The sequence below is a fragment of the Serinus canaria genome, chromosome Z, assembly GCF_022539315.1.
Source record: "Serinus canaria isolate serCan28SL12 chromosome Z, serCan2020, whole genome shotgun sequence".
NCBI lineage: Eukaryota > Metazoa > Chordata > Aves > Passeriformes > Fringillidae > Serinus > Serinus canaria.
Genome location: NC_066343.1, coordinates 15,360,605 through 15,376,031, shown reverse-complemented (window position 1 = coordinate 15,376,031; position 15,427 = coordinate 15,360,605). Strand labels below are relative to the sequence as shown.

At 39.8% G+C, this 15,427-nt stretch overlaps 1 protein-coding gene across 1 annotated transcript in view; it reads right to left on the bottom strand.

The window, feature by feature from the left end:
* The window catches only part of EPB41L4A (erythrocyte membrane protein band 4.1 like 4A), a 117,347-nt gene that overhangs the window by 9,951 nt on the left and 91,969 nt on the right, over positions 1-15,427 (bottom strand). The window contains exons 15-18 of the mRNA XM_018924420.3: positions 14,727-14,840; positions 12,307-12,354; positions 7,870-7,947; positions 3,347-3,466 (exon numbers count right to left, since the gene is read on the bottom strand). Coding sequence (XP_018779965.2) covers positions 3,347-3,466; positions 7,870-7,947; positions 12,307-12,354; positions 14,727-14,840 — 360 coding nt within the window. The remainder of the gene's footprint in view (positions 1-3,346; positions 3,467-7,869; positions 7,948-12,306; positions 12,355-14,726; positions 14,841-15,427) is intronic.

The following is a 15,427-nucleotide window of genomic DNA, read 5'->3' as shown; positions in this document are numbered from 1 at the left end:
CTTTTTCACCCTTCAGTTTTGAAGCGATTTCTGCCCCCATGTAGCTTCCTGCTCACAAAATAGCAGCTGCAAACCCTGCCATCACCCTGGGGGTGGAAAGATAGGCATCCTCTATGAGGCTGAATAATCAGACAGTGGGGGATGTGAAAGCTCCCTGGAAAATGCCAGCTTCTCCAGGGAGGCTTTGTCATGCTTACTAGCCCTAGTTTGCGCAAGGAAGCAAAGCCCCAAGGTTGCTCCCTAACCCAGGACTCGCACAAAGCAGGGTATTGTGCACACCACTGACCCATTTGATCAGCTCATGGCTTTTACTTATTCATGGAAATACAGCAGTTCAAGACCTGGCCTTAAGTCTCAAGTATCACAAAGCATTGTGTGAAGCCTCACCAACAGTAAGAAATATTAATTTGTGGGGCAGCATGGAAAGAGAGTGGTTATATAGGAAGACATCTTCATTTCTCCACTTTCTAGGAACTGAGCTTCCTGCTTTCTGTGACCAGCTCCAGGTATTTTGCTCTGTGATCTCTGCCACTTTCCGTCTTTCCATCCCTGCAATTACACTAACAATAAAGACTTTGCTGTACAACACCAATTTAGCAGTATGGCATACCATGGGGAAAAAAAAGAAAAAAGGGCTAAATACAATGATTCCTCAGACCAAACTTCTCTTAGACATCACATCCTGCAACTGGTTATTTTCCATCTGTTTAAGAAATGTTACCATGCTGGGATAACCTTACAGCATTTATTCAAGTTAGCTCCCCACCAAAGAATATAAAGAAATACGAAGCAGATAAAGTAACTTAATTAAGGCATTTTCTTTCCAAAGGCGTGTTCCCCCCCTTCCTTTGAAAGCAAAATGAAGGAAAGCTTACAAAAAGAAAAGTGAAATGTAAGATGAAATGTAGGTATTGCACATACTGCATAGGACATTCATATTTGTATGGTTCTTAAGAGCCCACAACAAAGCAATTTAAATCTTTAAATCTTTAAAGCTAGATCACAATCCCACTTTTACTTTGTTTTCATCCTTTTACTGTGATTTTTTTTAAATCTCACTGGTTTGATATATGGTACTCAGATTGTCCTATCTCAGTATCTGAATCAATACCTTCTGGACAATTTGCATGCTAATCAGTTTCTCTAATGCACAAGGAACCTGATGGGACTTCCCAGTAAGTGATGAATCTCACGGGGGTTTTTTGTTTATTTTTTATTTCGTTTGCACAAGCTGAAACAGCTCTACACATTAATAAGGTCTCCATTATTTTTTGTGCCTGCATCTGCACCCTTATTAATATTTCAGTTTGAGTCACAAATGGTAAATTTAAATAGCCATGGAATTTTATGGCCATTCTTCTTAATTAGAAAAAGCCCTTTGGCTACACAGATGTTTTACATGAACTCCTGAAAATAAACCCTGTGGAACTAGAATTGGGAGCTCTCTGCATTTGCTTATTCCTTGAGGACAAAGAAAGGTCAAATTCCTGTCAAATACTTTTATTTCCAAGACCAAGGAGAAACTAACTTGCCACCACAAATTATTAATTTTACTCATTATCAAGCAAATGAAATGCACTATCCCAGGCACAGTAACAAACATTTCAGATACTACTTCACACATGGGAAGCTCCATTTACAAATGCAATAATGGACTTACTGTGAAAGAACTACCTGTTCCACTAAATTTAAGAGTTTGTATCAATTTTTGAATGGGCAAGTTGAAATGACCATTTGACAACATTTAAAACCAAAACAACCATAACCTATGGAATTATGTTTCCTTTTCTTCTGAACTGTGTCCAGTCAAGTAAACAACAGCTGAGCCAAACTAAATTAAATACATTCTCTTATAATGTACTACATGGTAACAGTTAAATGCCTTTACTAATTTATTTTCAAAAATTAGTTTGGGTTTATTTCATTGTGGGTTTCTTTGTTTTTGTGGGGTTTTTTTAACTAGAGAGTGTGATAAAAAGGAGAAACTAAGGGATAACTAAAAGAATAGCAAAAGGAAATGAGAAGCCTTCCAAAATCATCAGAACATCCTCATTTCTTTGCTTCCTCTAGGATCTTTGCTTTCTAAGTTAGATGCTTAACACCTATGTGCTTTTGTTAAAAGTAGTTTAAATTAAATATAACTCAGAATGTCACTGTGCTGGAAAATCAAAGCCAATTCCTAAGTTAAGTTAACCACAAGAGGGAACCCGTGCTGTCCAAACAATGAGATTTACCTGGTCTGTGGGTAAAAAAGAAAAGTTGGCTACAAATTTAATGTAACCATTATTAACTGAGTACATTTCCTAGTTTACAGCACTTTCTGTATATAATAAAACAAACCAAAATCAAATTTAATGAACTGTATTAGCTAGATTCCATATAAGTAAGCTTAATATTCCTGAGGTTTAGTACAATTACACCTAATAACCCAAGACTTTTGTGCAGCTGAAAGTGAACAAGTCTGTACAAAGCCTGTTAAAGAAGAAATTCCAATATTTGGAACTTTAAAGGTAAATTCTGTTCCTCATAAAGAAATAAAACTCTGCACTACAAAACTGGAGACAGCAATGAGTGCTAGCAACATGGGCAACTGAAAATAGAATTCAACGGGATTTTAATGCTGGAAATTTCAGGGCTGACTATGATTTCAGTGACACCAAACAGTGTGTCTATGCCCCAAAACCAGGCCATTTTAGAAGAAAAATATAAATGAAAGGAAACCAACATTTTCATTAGCCTGAGAAAATTAATTTCAAAAGCTGATAACTTCACCATGTCAGAACAGGCTGTAAGCAGGAACAGCAGTGCCTGGCAGAATGGCTTCATCATGGAAATCTTGACATTGGGATGCAATATATCACTGACTGCTGCTTGTCAAGGATATTTTTACATGGAAGCTGCTGCTTTTATCTGGAACACCACTGCAGATATTATATGATTAAACAGGTGTGCATGTATTCCACAGAAATGTTTGCAGCTATCAAGCAAAATCTCAATGCTTCCACAGACGTGCTGCCCAGAGCAGAGGAATCACTGTACTCATTACAGAACTAATGTTTAATGAGCCACAGAACCATCCTGGACTTCTTCCCAGGTGATGGACAGAGTTTCTCAGCAGCTTTGTTACAAAGCCCTCTCTTATTTGCTATTTGTGCCCTGAAATTCAAATCACTAAGCCAAGGCAATTTGACCACGAACACGAGTCTGATAATATGGGAGTATGCTGCGTGAAAATCTCTGCTCCTCAGCAGCCAAGAGCCACTGCCACACTGGAGGTATTCCTCCTGCTCTTTTCGACGATCCAACAGTCTAAATTTACACATCAAAGGCTGCAAGGGTTACATACGATCGAGATCTGTGCCTGGATCGCCGGTAGTTTGGATCTGCCTGGGCTTTCCCTTTCTGCCGCCGCAGCACAGCTTCCCACTGAGGAGCCGAGTCAACCATATCATTCTCCTGCCGCAATCTGCAAAAGAGGCACCAAGAGTTTAGTCTGAGGGCTCTCAGGGCAGGATGCTCTGAGAAGCAATGGGGTATTTCCACCCCCACCCCCCAAAAGATCCAGCTCCTGCAATGCTGTACTTAACCTTTCATCTTGCTAAATTCTAAGTAATACTGCATTAAAGTGTAAGAACTGCATTAAAGTGTAAGAACTATATAAAAGAAAACTTGCTGATTTGTTATTTAGAAACAGCATGAGCCAAAAATGTAACAATCCATGCCTTTAAGGACAGACCCACAACTTGCATTTTTCTTCCCAGTCCAGGCCAAACACCTGGAATTTTTCCCGGTTTACATATTCCACTCTACCTCATCTGCATCAAATGGGAGACCCCACATCATGCTACAAGGTTCTACTACTACAGCTTTCAGAAGCACTTTACTGCAGCATGCCCCTTCCTAGGATCCAGGAAAAAAACCACTAGATGATTCCCCACTCAGAAGAATCATCCTTTCATCCTAACCTGCAACAAAGCTCAGGATGCATGCAGATCTCCATGGCACTCTTTCTGCACCATCCCCTGAGGATTTGGTCCCTGTCATGGCTTGTGTGGATCTAAATGACATGCTATGCCTTTTATTCCTTCTTTTTTTAAGTTGGTTTGTTTAAAATCCATTAATTCATTGATGGAATGCATTAGAGATTGAGCTAAATATCAAAACCCTGTCAACTCAACACGTTTGTTAACAGGCTGCAGTAATGCCACAATGCACTTTGGTCAAGTGCTCCAGGCAGCACTTGACCAAAGTTCCACAGATGCTTCCCACAGTTTTGAGGTTGCACATATGTCTGCTGGGATGAAGTGCTAAAGTAGTGGAGCAAATGGATATGCTTGATCACAACAGTGAGTTTAAACTTCAGTAGGGATTTCAAAGCATCCCTGGAAAATATCTCCCAAGTGTGTATTGTCTGATTGGACAGCATGACTGTGATACTGGAGAAATCAGAGGGGAAGACTGACAGGTACAGCAAACAAAGAAGCCAGCAGAGATAAAGGGATTACACAGGAGACTGGAGACGTAGGCAATGCAAAGTATGTTGTTGTTGCTCTTCACTTCAGATGTACTTTTCTCTTTGAGTTTTGAATTGTATCAAGCTAAACCAGCTATACAGGCTTCTGCTTTTCCTTTAATCAGATCTTCTCTCACATGCATAATGAATTTTGAGCTCAATCCCCAGCTACTGTAAACAGACAGGACTCTACCAAATGGTATGAAGCATCTGGAGAAGACTGCAACCTCAGGTTTTGATTTCTAAGCAAATCATTTTAAATCTGTAATCTGCTGACAGGTATTAACATAAACTTCTATCTAAGGATTTAGTAGAAGGACTCACACAGCAACAAGTAATGAGTTGTGATTTTCATCCCAAATAATCCAATTTGTGCAAACAGCAATCACCCCATATGGCATAGACACCGCCAACTGCCTCCCACACGTGACAGTCACTTGCACAAAAATACTGAAAACCTAAATATATAAAGTTAGCACTGCAGCTATTAAAACAAGTCATGTCAGCAAACTCAAAGTACTGCTGCACCCCAGCAGAACTCTACTAGATGGAGATATGAAGAACATACATTTTGACATTCTGCAGTTGCAAAGAAAGGTAGTGTGCTCACATTTAACAAGGTAAAAGATGACCAAGGTACCACAATCTCTACATTATATAAATTATTTGAATGCAATGTTAAATTCTGATAATTTTGGGACAAGTCTTTTAGGGTTTTGGTGACAGAAGTGACACAAAAATGCTGAAAGAAATTTAGCTCAAATCCTAAATTTCTATTTAAAGGTACATTTGAATAAAGACTGTTGCCCTTGTACTGAAAGCCCGTTACAGCCTTTTAAACTTTTCACTGAGCACCAGCACAGGCTGCCCAGAGAGGTGGTGGTGTCTCCATCCTTGGAGATACTGAAGAGCTGTGTGGAAGTGATCCTGGACTCCCAGCTCTTGGTGGCCTGCTGGAGCAGGACCAGATGACACCCGGAGGTCCCTGCCAGCCTCAACCATTCAGTCACTCTCTGATTCTAATCAGATGCATCTTCTAAGTGTAGCCAGGAAGGAAAGTATGCTTCAGTATGCGCTGTCTGCTCCTTTAATCTATTTTTATCTGCACAATAAATTTTGACCACAGGATTGAAAACACAAATGCATTTCTTCTGTGATTGAAATATGCTCATCACAGGTTCTTCTTCGCTTTCATATGAATGTCTGCTTAGGAGAAAACATTTATATAATGGCGTGAAACCTCAAAGATTGAGATCAGGTAAAAAGATTTTCCCCAAGATTTTTCTAGTTTTCTACCTTCAGAAGCTCTCATCTATGTTTCTGGTTTTCTCTGATAATTTGTTTGCTTCTGGCAAATAATTCACAGATCTCCTGTCATGTGAACAATATATTCTACTCTACTGTGACCAGAAGCAGACTTCTTTGGTTAATGTGAGTATTCACTCTTTTTTTTCCCAATAAAATAAAACAGTTTTGTTTCTGGTGGTGTCAGGGATCTGATTATTGTACTGGGAAATAAATTGCATTAGTCTATGTAACAGCAGAAATTTGAGTAACAGCAGTTGCAAGCCTCATTATAATGTCCTATTTAACCCTGCTAGTGCTGGCTCATCTCTGAAAACAGGAAGCCTCTGACCTTCCAGCTTGTTATGTTCCTGCTATGGCTGCTAACAAAATGCAGAAATTCATTATGACTGGTTGTTTTCCTGCACTGCTCATAAGGAACAAATCTTAGACTTCCAGCTCATTTAGCACTTGTTTAATCTAACACTGATAATGATTTTTTTTCTGGTCAGATTTCAAGTGATCACCTAAGAACAACAGAGATTCAAACATTAACATTTTTGTTGTATCTTCCATTTCTGAAAATGTGAAAAACTTAGAAACAATAAAAAAATAGATTTTTTTTTCTTTTTATTTTTAATTTTTTTTTTTTCATGAAATGAGTAAGTGTGGGTAAAAGCCCTTTCATTCTTCAAAAAAAAAAAAAAAAAGATAAGCAGTACTTAATCCTTCTTACAATCCAGTCTTTATATTGCCAGGAGTTCTTAAAAACATTCTTGTGGTCAGTCTCTAATTTCTTTCACTTGCTTGTGGAGCTCCCTGCAGAAGGATTTTCACAAGAGGAAAAAACCCTGGCAAGAGTGCTCTGGGAGAAAGGGATACAAAATACCATTTACTGCTGATCACTGAAGCTACACTCAGCATGTCATTTAAACTTCAGCTGGAAAACAAACCTTCCATGCACACTAGGTTATTGTTAGCCAAGCACCCTACAAGACTGTGCTCTACTTTAGGTAAGCTTCAAAGAAATCTCATGTCTCAGATGTGCTTTATGCCATCCCATGTGAGTGTCACAATGGTTTTTAACATTTCTTTAACTACTGCAAGTCATGCTGAAAATGTAATTATACTGCATACTCCTGCTGCACTATCTAGCACAGAATTATTTCACAGCCCTTCCAGAGATTTGGAAATCATTTATCACTGACTGTAAGACATGAAGAAATGATGGCATATCATGCAGACAGTAACTTAGAAACTTTGCCTTAAAACAGCTCCTCTTTTGTCTAGTTACATTTCTCTTGTACTGTGTTTATGCAGTATGAAGAAATTCTTTGTGCTTTTAAAAAGTATATTTTCAGAAATACCTCCAGGATGTTGTGATCTCCAGTGCAACATAAAATATACAGCTTTGAAGGGAATTTTTAGGAAATCATTCGTTACGTCATCTTTTTCATACCAGCAACAAGAAAAATAGAATATATAATACAGGACTTGTTTGCATGACCTGATATGAACTATTGCTGCCCTATTAGAACTTGATGCTGTACACATTTTGGGTTTGGGCCCACACCTGACATTTTGGAAAACAAAATCTTTATAAAATTAAATACATGAATTTAAAAACAACATTGAGATTCATAGCCACTAAAAATATCTTTACTTCTCAACAGCTTATTTTCTGCTTGAAAAAATCTGCACTTGAATTTGTGAGGTAAAAGTATATGCTGAGAATATCATTATCAAGATATTATGCATTTTATTTGCATTTATACCACAAGTCTTTTGTAAGTGTGCCCTGCAATTGATCTTGTGGTTCATTACTGAGCTCTTCCCAAGGAACAGGAGAGCAGGCACTCATTGCATACAACTATAATGATGTATTATCACTCTTCTCATTCAGAAAGGGGTCTTGAGCTACCTCAGGAGGACTTTATACTCATAAAATATGTTAGATCCCTTCTTACTAGGTTTATCTGAAAAAAGTCCATCTCCATTTGTCTGTTTCATGTCTTCCTAAAGACATTAAATTCTTCATGTATTTCTGTCTAAAATACTTAATATATTGTCACCTGTTTCTCTTCTTCCGATGCTCTCTGTTGGAATTTTCGGATTCACTGCCACTGCTGGTGTTACAACGGGACCGTGACCTGGAGAAGAGAAATGCAACATCTCAAAATGAATGTATCTACTAACACCAAAATTACTGCAGTGTTAAATAGGGAAGAACAACACTGTAAAGACTTTACTCAGAAAACCAGAATTAAAAGACTCTGGAGTGCTTGTCTACACCTGCAGTCATATTATCTTTTTCTTATTAACTGATTGGGAAGAGCTGCTCCAAAAGTAGTGCACCCAGACTGTAGAACCATTTTGAATAATTTCAGTGTTTCATTAATTTTTTAAAAGTTGTATTATTTTATTGTTAGCATTCTTTTTGTGAATGCCACATCAACTTGTTTCTTGGAGGTGTGAAATGTTTCATCTCTGTATGGTTCTTTTCTTCTTGCAGATTCTGGTGTACCCGGCAGAAATTACTCAGAATTCTGGATTTGCAGGCAAAACAAAATGCTCTCAAATCTATATATTTTATTCCCCTCAACTCCCATCCTGTAAATTCTTAAGTCCTCCGTCTATGGAGTCTATTCTCCTCCCCATGCTAAATTAGGAAATCATTAGTTCAAATGTCTCCCACTCAAGTAAAAATGTGTTAGAAGAACAGGACAGCTAAAGTCTAGAAAAATCAGTTCAACCCAGCTTGTCTGAAGGGAATGTTAGGCAGTATGGTGAAACACCAGTAGCACTAGGATTCTGCTGCTCTTTATGGAAAAAAGAAGCCTGCACTACCCACAGGCAAACTCTTCTCTACTACCTGAGACCCTAAATCTGTGACTGCATTTTGGATAACACAGAACAGCTGTCAGGACTTTGGTCCTAGAATCCAGGACTCTACCACTCTACCACTGGCTAAAACTGGCACTCTCATCACAATCTGGTTTGGACTATTTGTTCTTTAGTGTGAGGATGGCTTGGGAATGGTTGGATTTGATGATCTGGAAAAGGTCCTTCCCAACCTGAACATTTCTGTGATTCCAAAGGCAGACGTGTTTCTCTGCTGTACTGACAGCCCAGCTGACTAATGAGGAAAACTGGCTAGTGTTAACAGGAGCTGAACTACAAGGATTTGGGCTGTCTGGAGTTGGAATTGGTGACATTTTTGTTTCAATGGAAAACAGAATCTTTCTTCTGAGGTCTCTGGCCATTAAATAGGAGCTATAAGAGGCTAAGTCCTGATGATGCTGGTAGACATACATATTTTCTTATGCCTCCTGGCTTTTCTTTCCCTCTTTGATAGCTGACATTTGTAAGAGGACAGATTTGTTAAACTACACCTCAAACAAGCCAAGGAGAGAAAGCAGTTCCTTAGGTGTGAGTAACAAGTAAGGGAAGCATTTAATGACAAGGTAGGAAGTTCCTGACTAGCACCTGCTCACTGCATGTTCTAATGGTTTAGGAAGAAGAGCCCAGAGAGGATGAGAGAAGATTGCTCCCAGGGAACAGCACAGATGCAGCATGAAGCTCTTCTATCTGGTCAGGCACACACCACTCTGCTTTCTAGAGGACTAGGACTAAATAACCAGGACACTGATACAGATGTCATTCTGACACACCTGAGAGCCTCAAGAAATTCTCCATAATACCTATGAATTATGGTTGCCTCCAACAAATTGCTGAGCCTTTAAATCCTTTGGTCTATGGAGTCTGTTCTGCCCTCTCTTCTAAATTAGGAAATCATTAGCTCAAATATCTCCCATTCAAACAAAAATCTCTTCGAATAATAGGACAGCTAAAGTCTAGGAAAATCAGAGAAGGATTTTTTTTTTCATTTTATAGCTTTAGTCAGGTTTGTTGGCCTTTGCCCTGGGGGAAGGGAATTGAAGTTTTTTTTCAGGGCATTGTTCCACTAGGCAGGGCCTGATGAACTTAACATCTCAACAGACTTGGAGTAGCACAGAAGAAACACAAAAGATAACAACCATCAATGACCATTAATGACCATCAGCTCTAAGCATCAACCCTGCCATGGTCATAGACACCTGGTCTGGGAAAAGAAAGATAGGAATGAGGACCAAATTAGCATTGGAAGCAAACAAATTCATAGCCAATAGAAAACCAAATACTGTGAACTGCATAGTTGGAACCAATGAGCATTGAACCAATGAATCTCTATGGGTTTTGACTGTATAGAGTTAGTGAAAAATCTGGTTAAATATATGTGTCGTGGAATTATTTCCTCTACACATTGAGGCTACGTGAGGATGAAATTATTTCTGTTGTTCTGTTGACATCCTGGTCAGAACAACATACTAGCCAGAAGAAAGTAATGCCTTGATTCTCTAACACAAAAAATGTTGTTGGGTTTTTTTTTGTTTTTCCCACAGTTTCAGTGACATCCCCAAACTTCATGTTCATAATATAAAGCCAGGTTATCCATGCTGCCAGCTAAAACTACACTTTTCTGGGTGAAGCTCAAAGTGGGAATAAAAAATATGTTTGTTAATACAGAAAATTGTAACCCCAAAGGAAGAAGGAAGATTAAAAGATGATGTCAAAAAGAGTCACTCAAGCACAATGGAAGAGTTAAGAGCAATAAATGCTCTAGAACTGCAGCAGCCCTTACACAGCCAAAAGTACACCTTTCCCCAGCCCAGTCTTATCAGATGTTTAATAAATATACCACTAACACCAATATCAATAAGTTGTTTGAGCAACACTGTTCTTTCACACTTCCAGATCATTAAAATGACTCTTCTACATTTTTCAGTATGACAAGAAGTTCCTTCATGTGATTTAAGAAATTTATCTCATAAGGTACCAAAACAGCCAAAAATCACAGCTTGGCAGGCAAAGTACAAGATAAAACATTCAAATTGATCAAATTCAAGATAACCCTTTCTCTAACTTTTCAGGAATGAAAATCTGATTCACCTTTTGGATACTGCCCACTGAATTACCTTTTGTACCTTTGTTTCCTTAGGAAAGTATTTGTGGGGAGACAGAAGGGCTCCTGAGCTGTCAGCTGAGTGGCAGCTGCTCATGCTTGTTGTCAGAATATTATCTTTCACTGAATATTAACTATCATCTTTTATTGAACTGAATACAATACCAAAAATGAGTAGAAAAAAAAGATTGTTGCCTAAATCAGGTGCAAGAACACATGAGATCATCCCAATCTCTGACAATCTTTAGGTATCTTTTGTCCTTCCTTCCCTGTTTTCCTTGTCATGCAATATATTTGATATTTTAGAGGTAGAATACTATATACTCTGCCATAAGGAGAGGGAACAAAGTCATAGTCAGTTTTACAAGAGACAAAACAAATACTGCCTAGGAGGGGGCTTGGAGGGCTGAGGAAAGCTCACATTCTGGCACGGTTTTTCCTAGTTAAAATGAGAGGAGAATAGCCAAATTGAGAGGAAGTGGAGGTCTTTTGCAATGTACAGTAACAACCATGTGGAAAGAGGTCCCTTCTGAGGCTTTCCACGTGAGAGGTTTAACTAAATGTTCCCAGTTTTATGTGCTGGACATCTATCACAGGACTACCACTGGCAGCTTGTAATGTTAACGTCCTTCCAAAAAATATTCTGTTATCTCCTAGCAAGTACAAAGTCCGTGAGCACTTTCTCTGGCTTCCTGTGATTGTCCAAGATGTTTGTATCTCTGCCAGAGCTCCTTTCCTGTGCTGCTGTAGTGATTCAGATCCTGGGAGTGCCTCCTCGCCTTCCCAAGCTCCAGGAGCCTCTGACATTGAAATGCACTCCACTCTCTCCTTATTCCAGCGGTGCAAGCAGGAGCACAGGAGCAAGGAGGATCACTAAACTGAGTCATGACAAGCAGATGTGGCAAAAATCTGTCAAAAGCCGAAGTTGTTGAAGGTCACACCCAAATTCACACCTGCATTTTATTTGAAATGTGATAACTAGTCAAGTCTGAAATGGGAGATGGGGGCAGGGAGGAGAAGCTTAAGACAGAATCAGCAAAAAAAATGTACAAGACAGCAAGAGGACCATCCGGAGTTACATATGCCTTTGCACTTCCCTCTGGCAGGACAATTCAGATGATAGCACACTTGTTTGCAAAACAGATTAATTAAAAGTGAGTAGGGAGACTGGAAAACTAAAAACAAATCTGCAGATTCAAAATCCAAAAGCTAAAAGTTCTGGAACTGACTTTCAAGTTGCAGATGAACCCTTAGGAACGTTTCACAAGCTGCTTCTGACATGGGCAGTAACAATGTGCTGCAAGACTCTGCTGTGATGAGGCTATGCCACAGAGCATTTTAGCAAAAGATAAGAAATAAAAAATAAAAAGGTCATAACACAACAAACCTTTTATACATTCAGGAAGATGAGGGAGAAGGAAGGAAAGAAGGGAATGCAAGAAGGGAAACCAAAATATGACCAGTACCTTCAGTATCATTTCATAGCTGCTATAGATAATATATTTACCTTCTCCTTTGCTTTAAATCTGAATCTTCACCACTGTTTTGATTTTTCCTGTGATATTAAGAAAGTTTTAATGAAGTGTCATAGAGTTACTTAATACAAATACACAGAATTACCCATAAAAAACCCAAAGTGTTTTAGTTTTTTGATGGATTTTTTTTTCTCAGTATGATGTCAGGCAGAGAAAATAGGCATGTGCTTGCCTTAAACCCTTCAGGACACCTTTATAATAAGCTTTGAAGGCATGATTCCATTCAAGCTCTCATTGCAGACCCCTGACTTGCAAAATTAAGCAGAGCGCGCTGCCCTTTAGAGTTTCCTACTGTTTCCAACATAGGAGAGCGTGGTGGTTTCCCCTTAACTCCAGAAAAGGGTGCATAAACAGCACAGCTATTGTTATTACCAGTTGGAAAAGGAAAGTACATTAACAAAACCAAGACTCAGGAAGGCATAATTAAGTTAAAATCCACCTACTATTGTCAGTCTTCACAGTCTCACATATGAGATAATACTTTAAAAAACATTTTGTTCATGTGGTAGCTCAAGAGAACATGGCATGTTCTGTCCACTGACTAGATCAGTCCAGTGCAAATCCCAGATGGCAAAACAACTTCCTGCTGCACAGTGCACAAACACTTTTCTTTTCTTGATATGAGAGAGCTTTGCACTGCATATCTCTACTCTTTTGCTTTTATAAAGCCAAAAGAGCCCTTCTGACAACTAAGCTAGCAATGCACCAGAAAACCTGTGCTGGTTTTGTCTGCAGTGGAGTTAGTTTTCTTCACAGTGGCAGGCACGGGGCTCTGTTTTGGGGTTGTGCTGAACACAGGGTTGGTAATATAGATATGCCTTTGTTATTGCTGAGCAGGGACTGCACAGAGCCAAGGTCCCACTGGGCAGGAGGCTGGGGGTACATGGGATGCTGGGAGGGGACACAGCCAGGACAGGTGACCCAAACTGACCAAAGGGATATCCCAGACCATGTGACATCAGGCTCAGTGTATAAAGTGGGGGAAGGAGGTGGAAGGAGGGATATTTGGACTGGGGATGGTGTTTGTCCTCCCACGTCACCCTTAGCGTGATAGGCTGCGCTCTGCTGGAAATGGCTGAACACCTGCTCAAAAAGCAGGGAAGCAGGGAATTCATTCCTTGGTTTGCTCTGCGTGGGTGCCTGGCTTTTGGTGTGTTTCCCAATTCACAAGGTTTCTACCTCCTACCCTTCTGATTCTCTCCCTGCTGGCAGGGGAGTGAGTGAGGGGCTGCCTTGGACTTGGCTGAGGTTAAAACATGACAATACCCATTCAGGAAACACATTGATGTTAGCACCTACAAGGGCTCTATCCAACAGAGCAAATAAAAATAACTCCATTGACTGAGAGTTACACTGATTTATTTGAGGTCACTAAGCATGCACTATGGGTGAGTTTCTTCTCTCCTGTCCCAGACAGCTAACGGCAGATAAAAGGTCTGAAACAGTTCAGAAACGTGACAAGGATAAAAGCTCCACATCAAACTGGATTTCCTCATCAATATAGCTGCCTTGTCAGAGACCCCTTTGCCAGCTCTGGCTCTGAAGGCCAAACAAGGTACTCATTTCAGAGCTGTCAGAAAGAGATGTAACTCTCAGGTGCTGGCTCCTAAGGCAGTTCTAGGAGACTGCAATGATTATGGCACAGCATCCGTGTTTGTTTATACTTCATAACAGATCACAGCACCTAAGAGTACAGTGATGAAAACAGCACCAGGGATGAAAACAGCTTCTCAGCAGGACAAATCATCCCAGGTAACGCACAGTCTTCTCAACACTCTATTGCTTCAGAACTGTTCCTGTAATTTGCTTTTTGGACATGCTCAAGGACACAGCACAGAATCTCCACCCATTTGATTTTACTCCTCTAAGTCATTCAATTCAGCTTGTACCAATTGAAATTGTCATTAGCTGTATTTTTGTCAGCGTCCTCTTTAATGCAAAGTGGCTCATCTATGGCACTGTTGAAGACAGCTTTATGGTTCATTTGTGTAATCCTTGGGGCAGTTAAAGTAAGGAAATGTACCTAGAACACTGCTTTGGAAGCTCACTGTCAAGCAAGCAAATCCATCAGTGCTTTCACTCATCAGGCAAAAAGAGCTCCAGTAACTAAAGGAATCTTGCCCATGCCAATAATGCAGCTTTTCACATTTTTAACATCATTTTCCCACAACAGCACACAAGTAAATAACCTGACCAAAGCTTCCTTTTCAAAAACAGCTGTGGTGTTCTTGCCCAGGTGTTTTTTTACTAGTAGGTAGGATTTTTTTTACTGGCCCCTGGAATAGCCCCTTTCCCAGGATGCAGCTGTGCCTCCACAGGCTGAGCACTGAGCATGCAGGACCTCCAGTTTTTACACAGAATAGTTGACACTAATTAATGCTGAGGCTCTTACCTCCTCCGCACTGGCTGCCCAGACTCATTCTCACTGCCACCAGATGGGTTCCTTCGGCGAGAGTAAGGAAACTTTGGTGATTTATTGCGGTCACTGGCAGAATTATACAGTCCACTAAGGTTAAAAAGGAAGAGCAAAGAGTCAGCTTTAAAATTTCCAGGGCAGTTGGGCCAGCTGAATTTCAGCTCACAAAAATTAAAAGATCCATGCACGCACGCACGCAGGCACACACACATAGAGGTGAGCATTCGGATATGCGTGCTTTTCTGGGTGTTAATGGGTGTTCCGTGTAAATGCAGAGAGTTCTGCTTTATAGCAATAGTTTTTTCACACTGAACCTTGAAATGTAGGAATGAGACCTCTTAACATTGCGAGGTCAACAACTCGAAGCTTACAAAGTATAGATTTTAGTTTATTAATATTCTTTTATAATAATAAAATTTCTGTGCTTTAATATGGCGTATCCAACCCAGAGCTAGGTATTCTCCATGTTTTCCTTGGATGCAAGTATGAAAACTTCCCATGTTTTGTCACGATATTTGTCTTCATCACAGAGCTGATGCTTGGGAACATGAAACAATTCTATCTCCATTTCTCTTCTGTTCATCCACGCAAACCTCTGCCAATGGTGTGGAGGTGTTCCAAGCTCCACCTTTCTTTCTGCTTCCCTAAAACCCTCTGGCCTTCAAACTGAATCCATT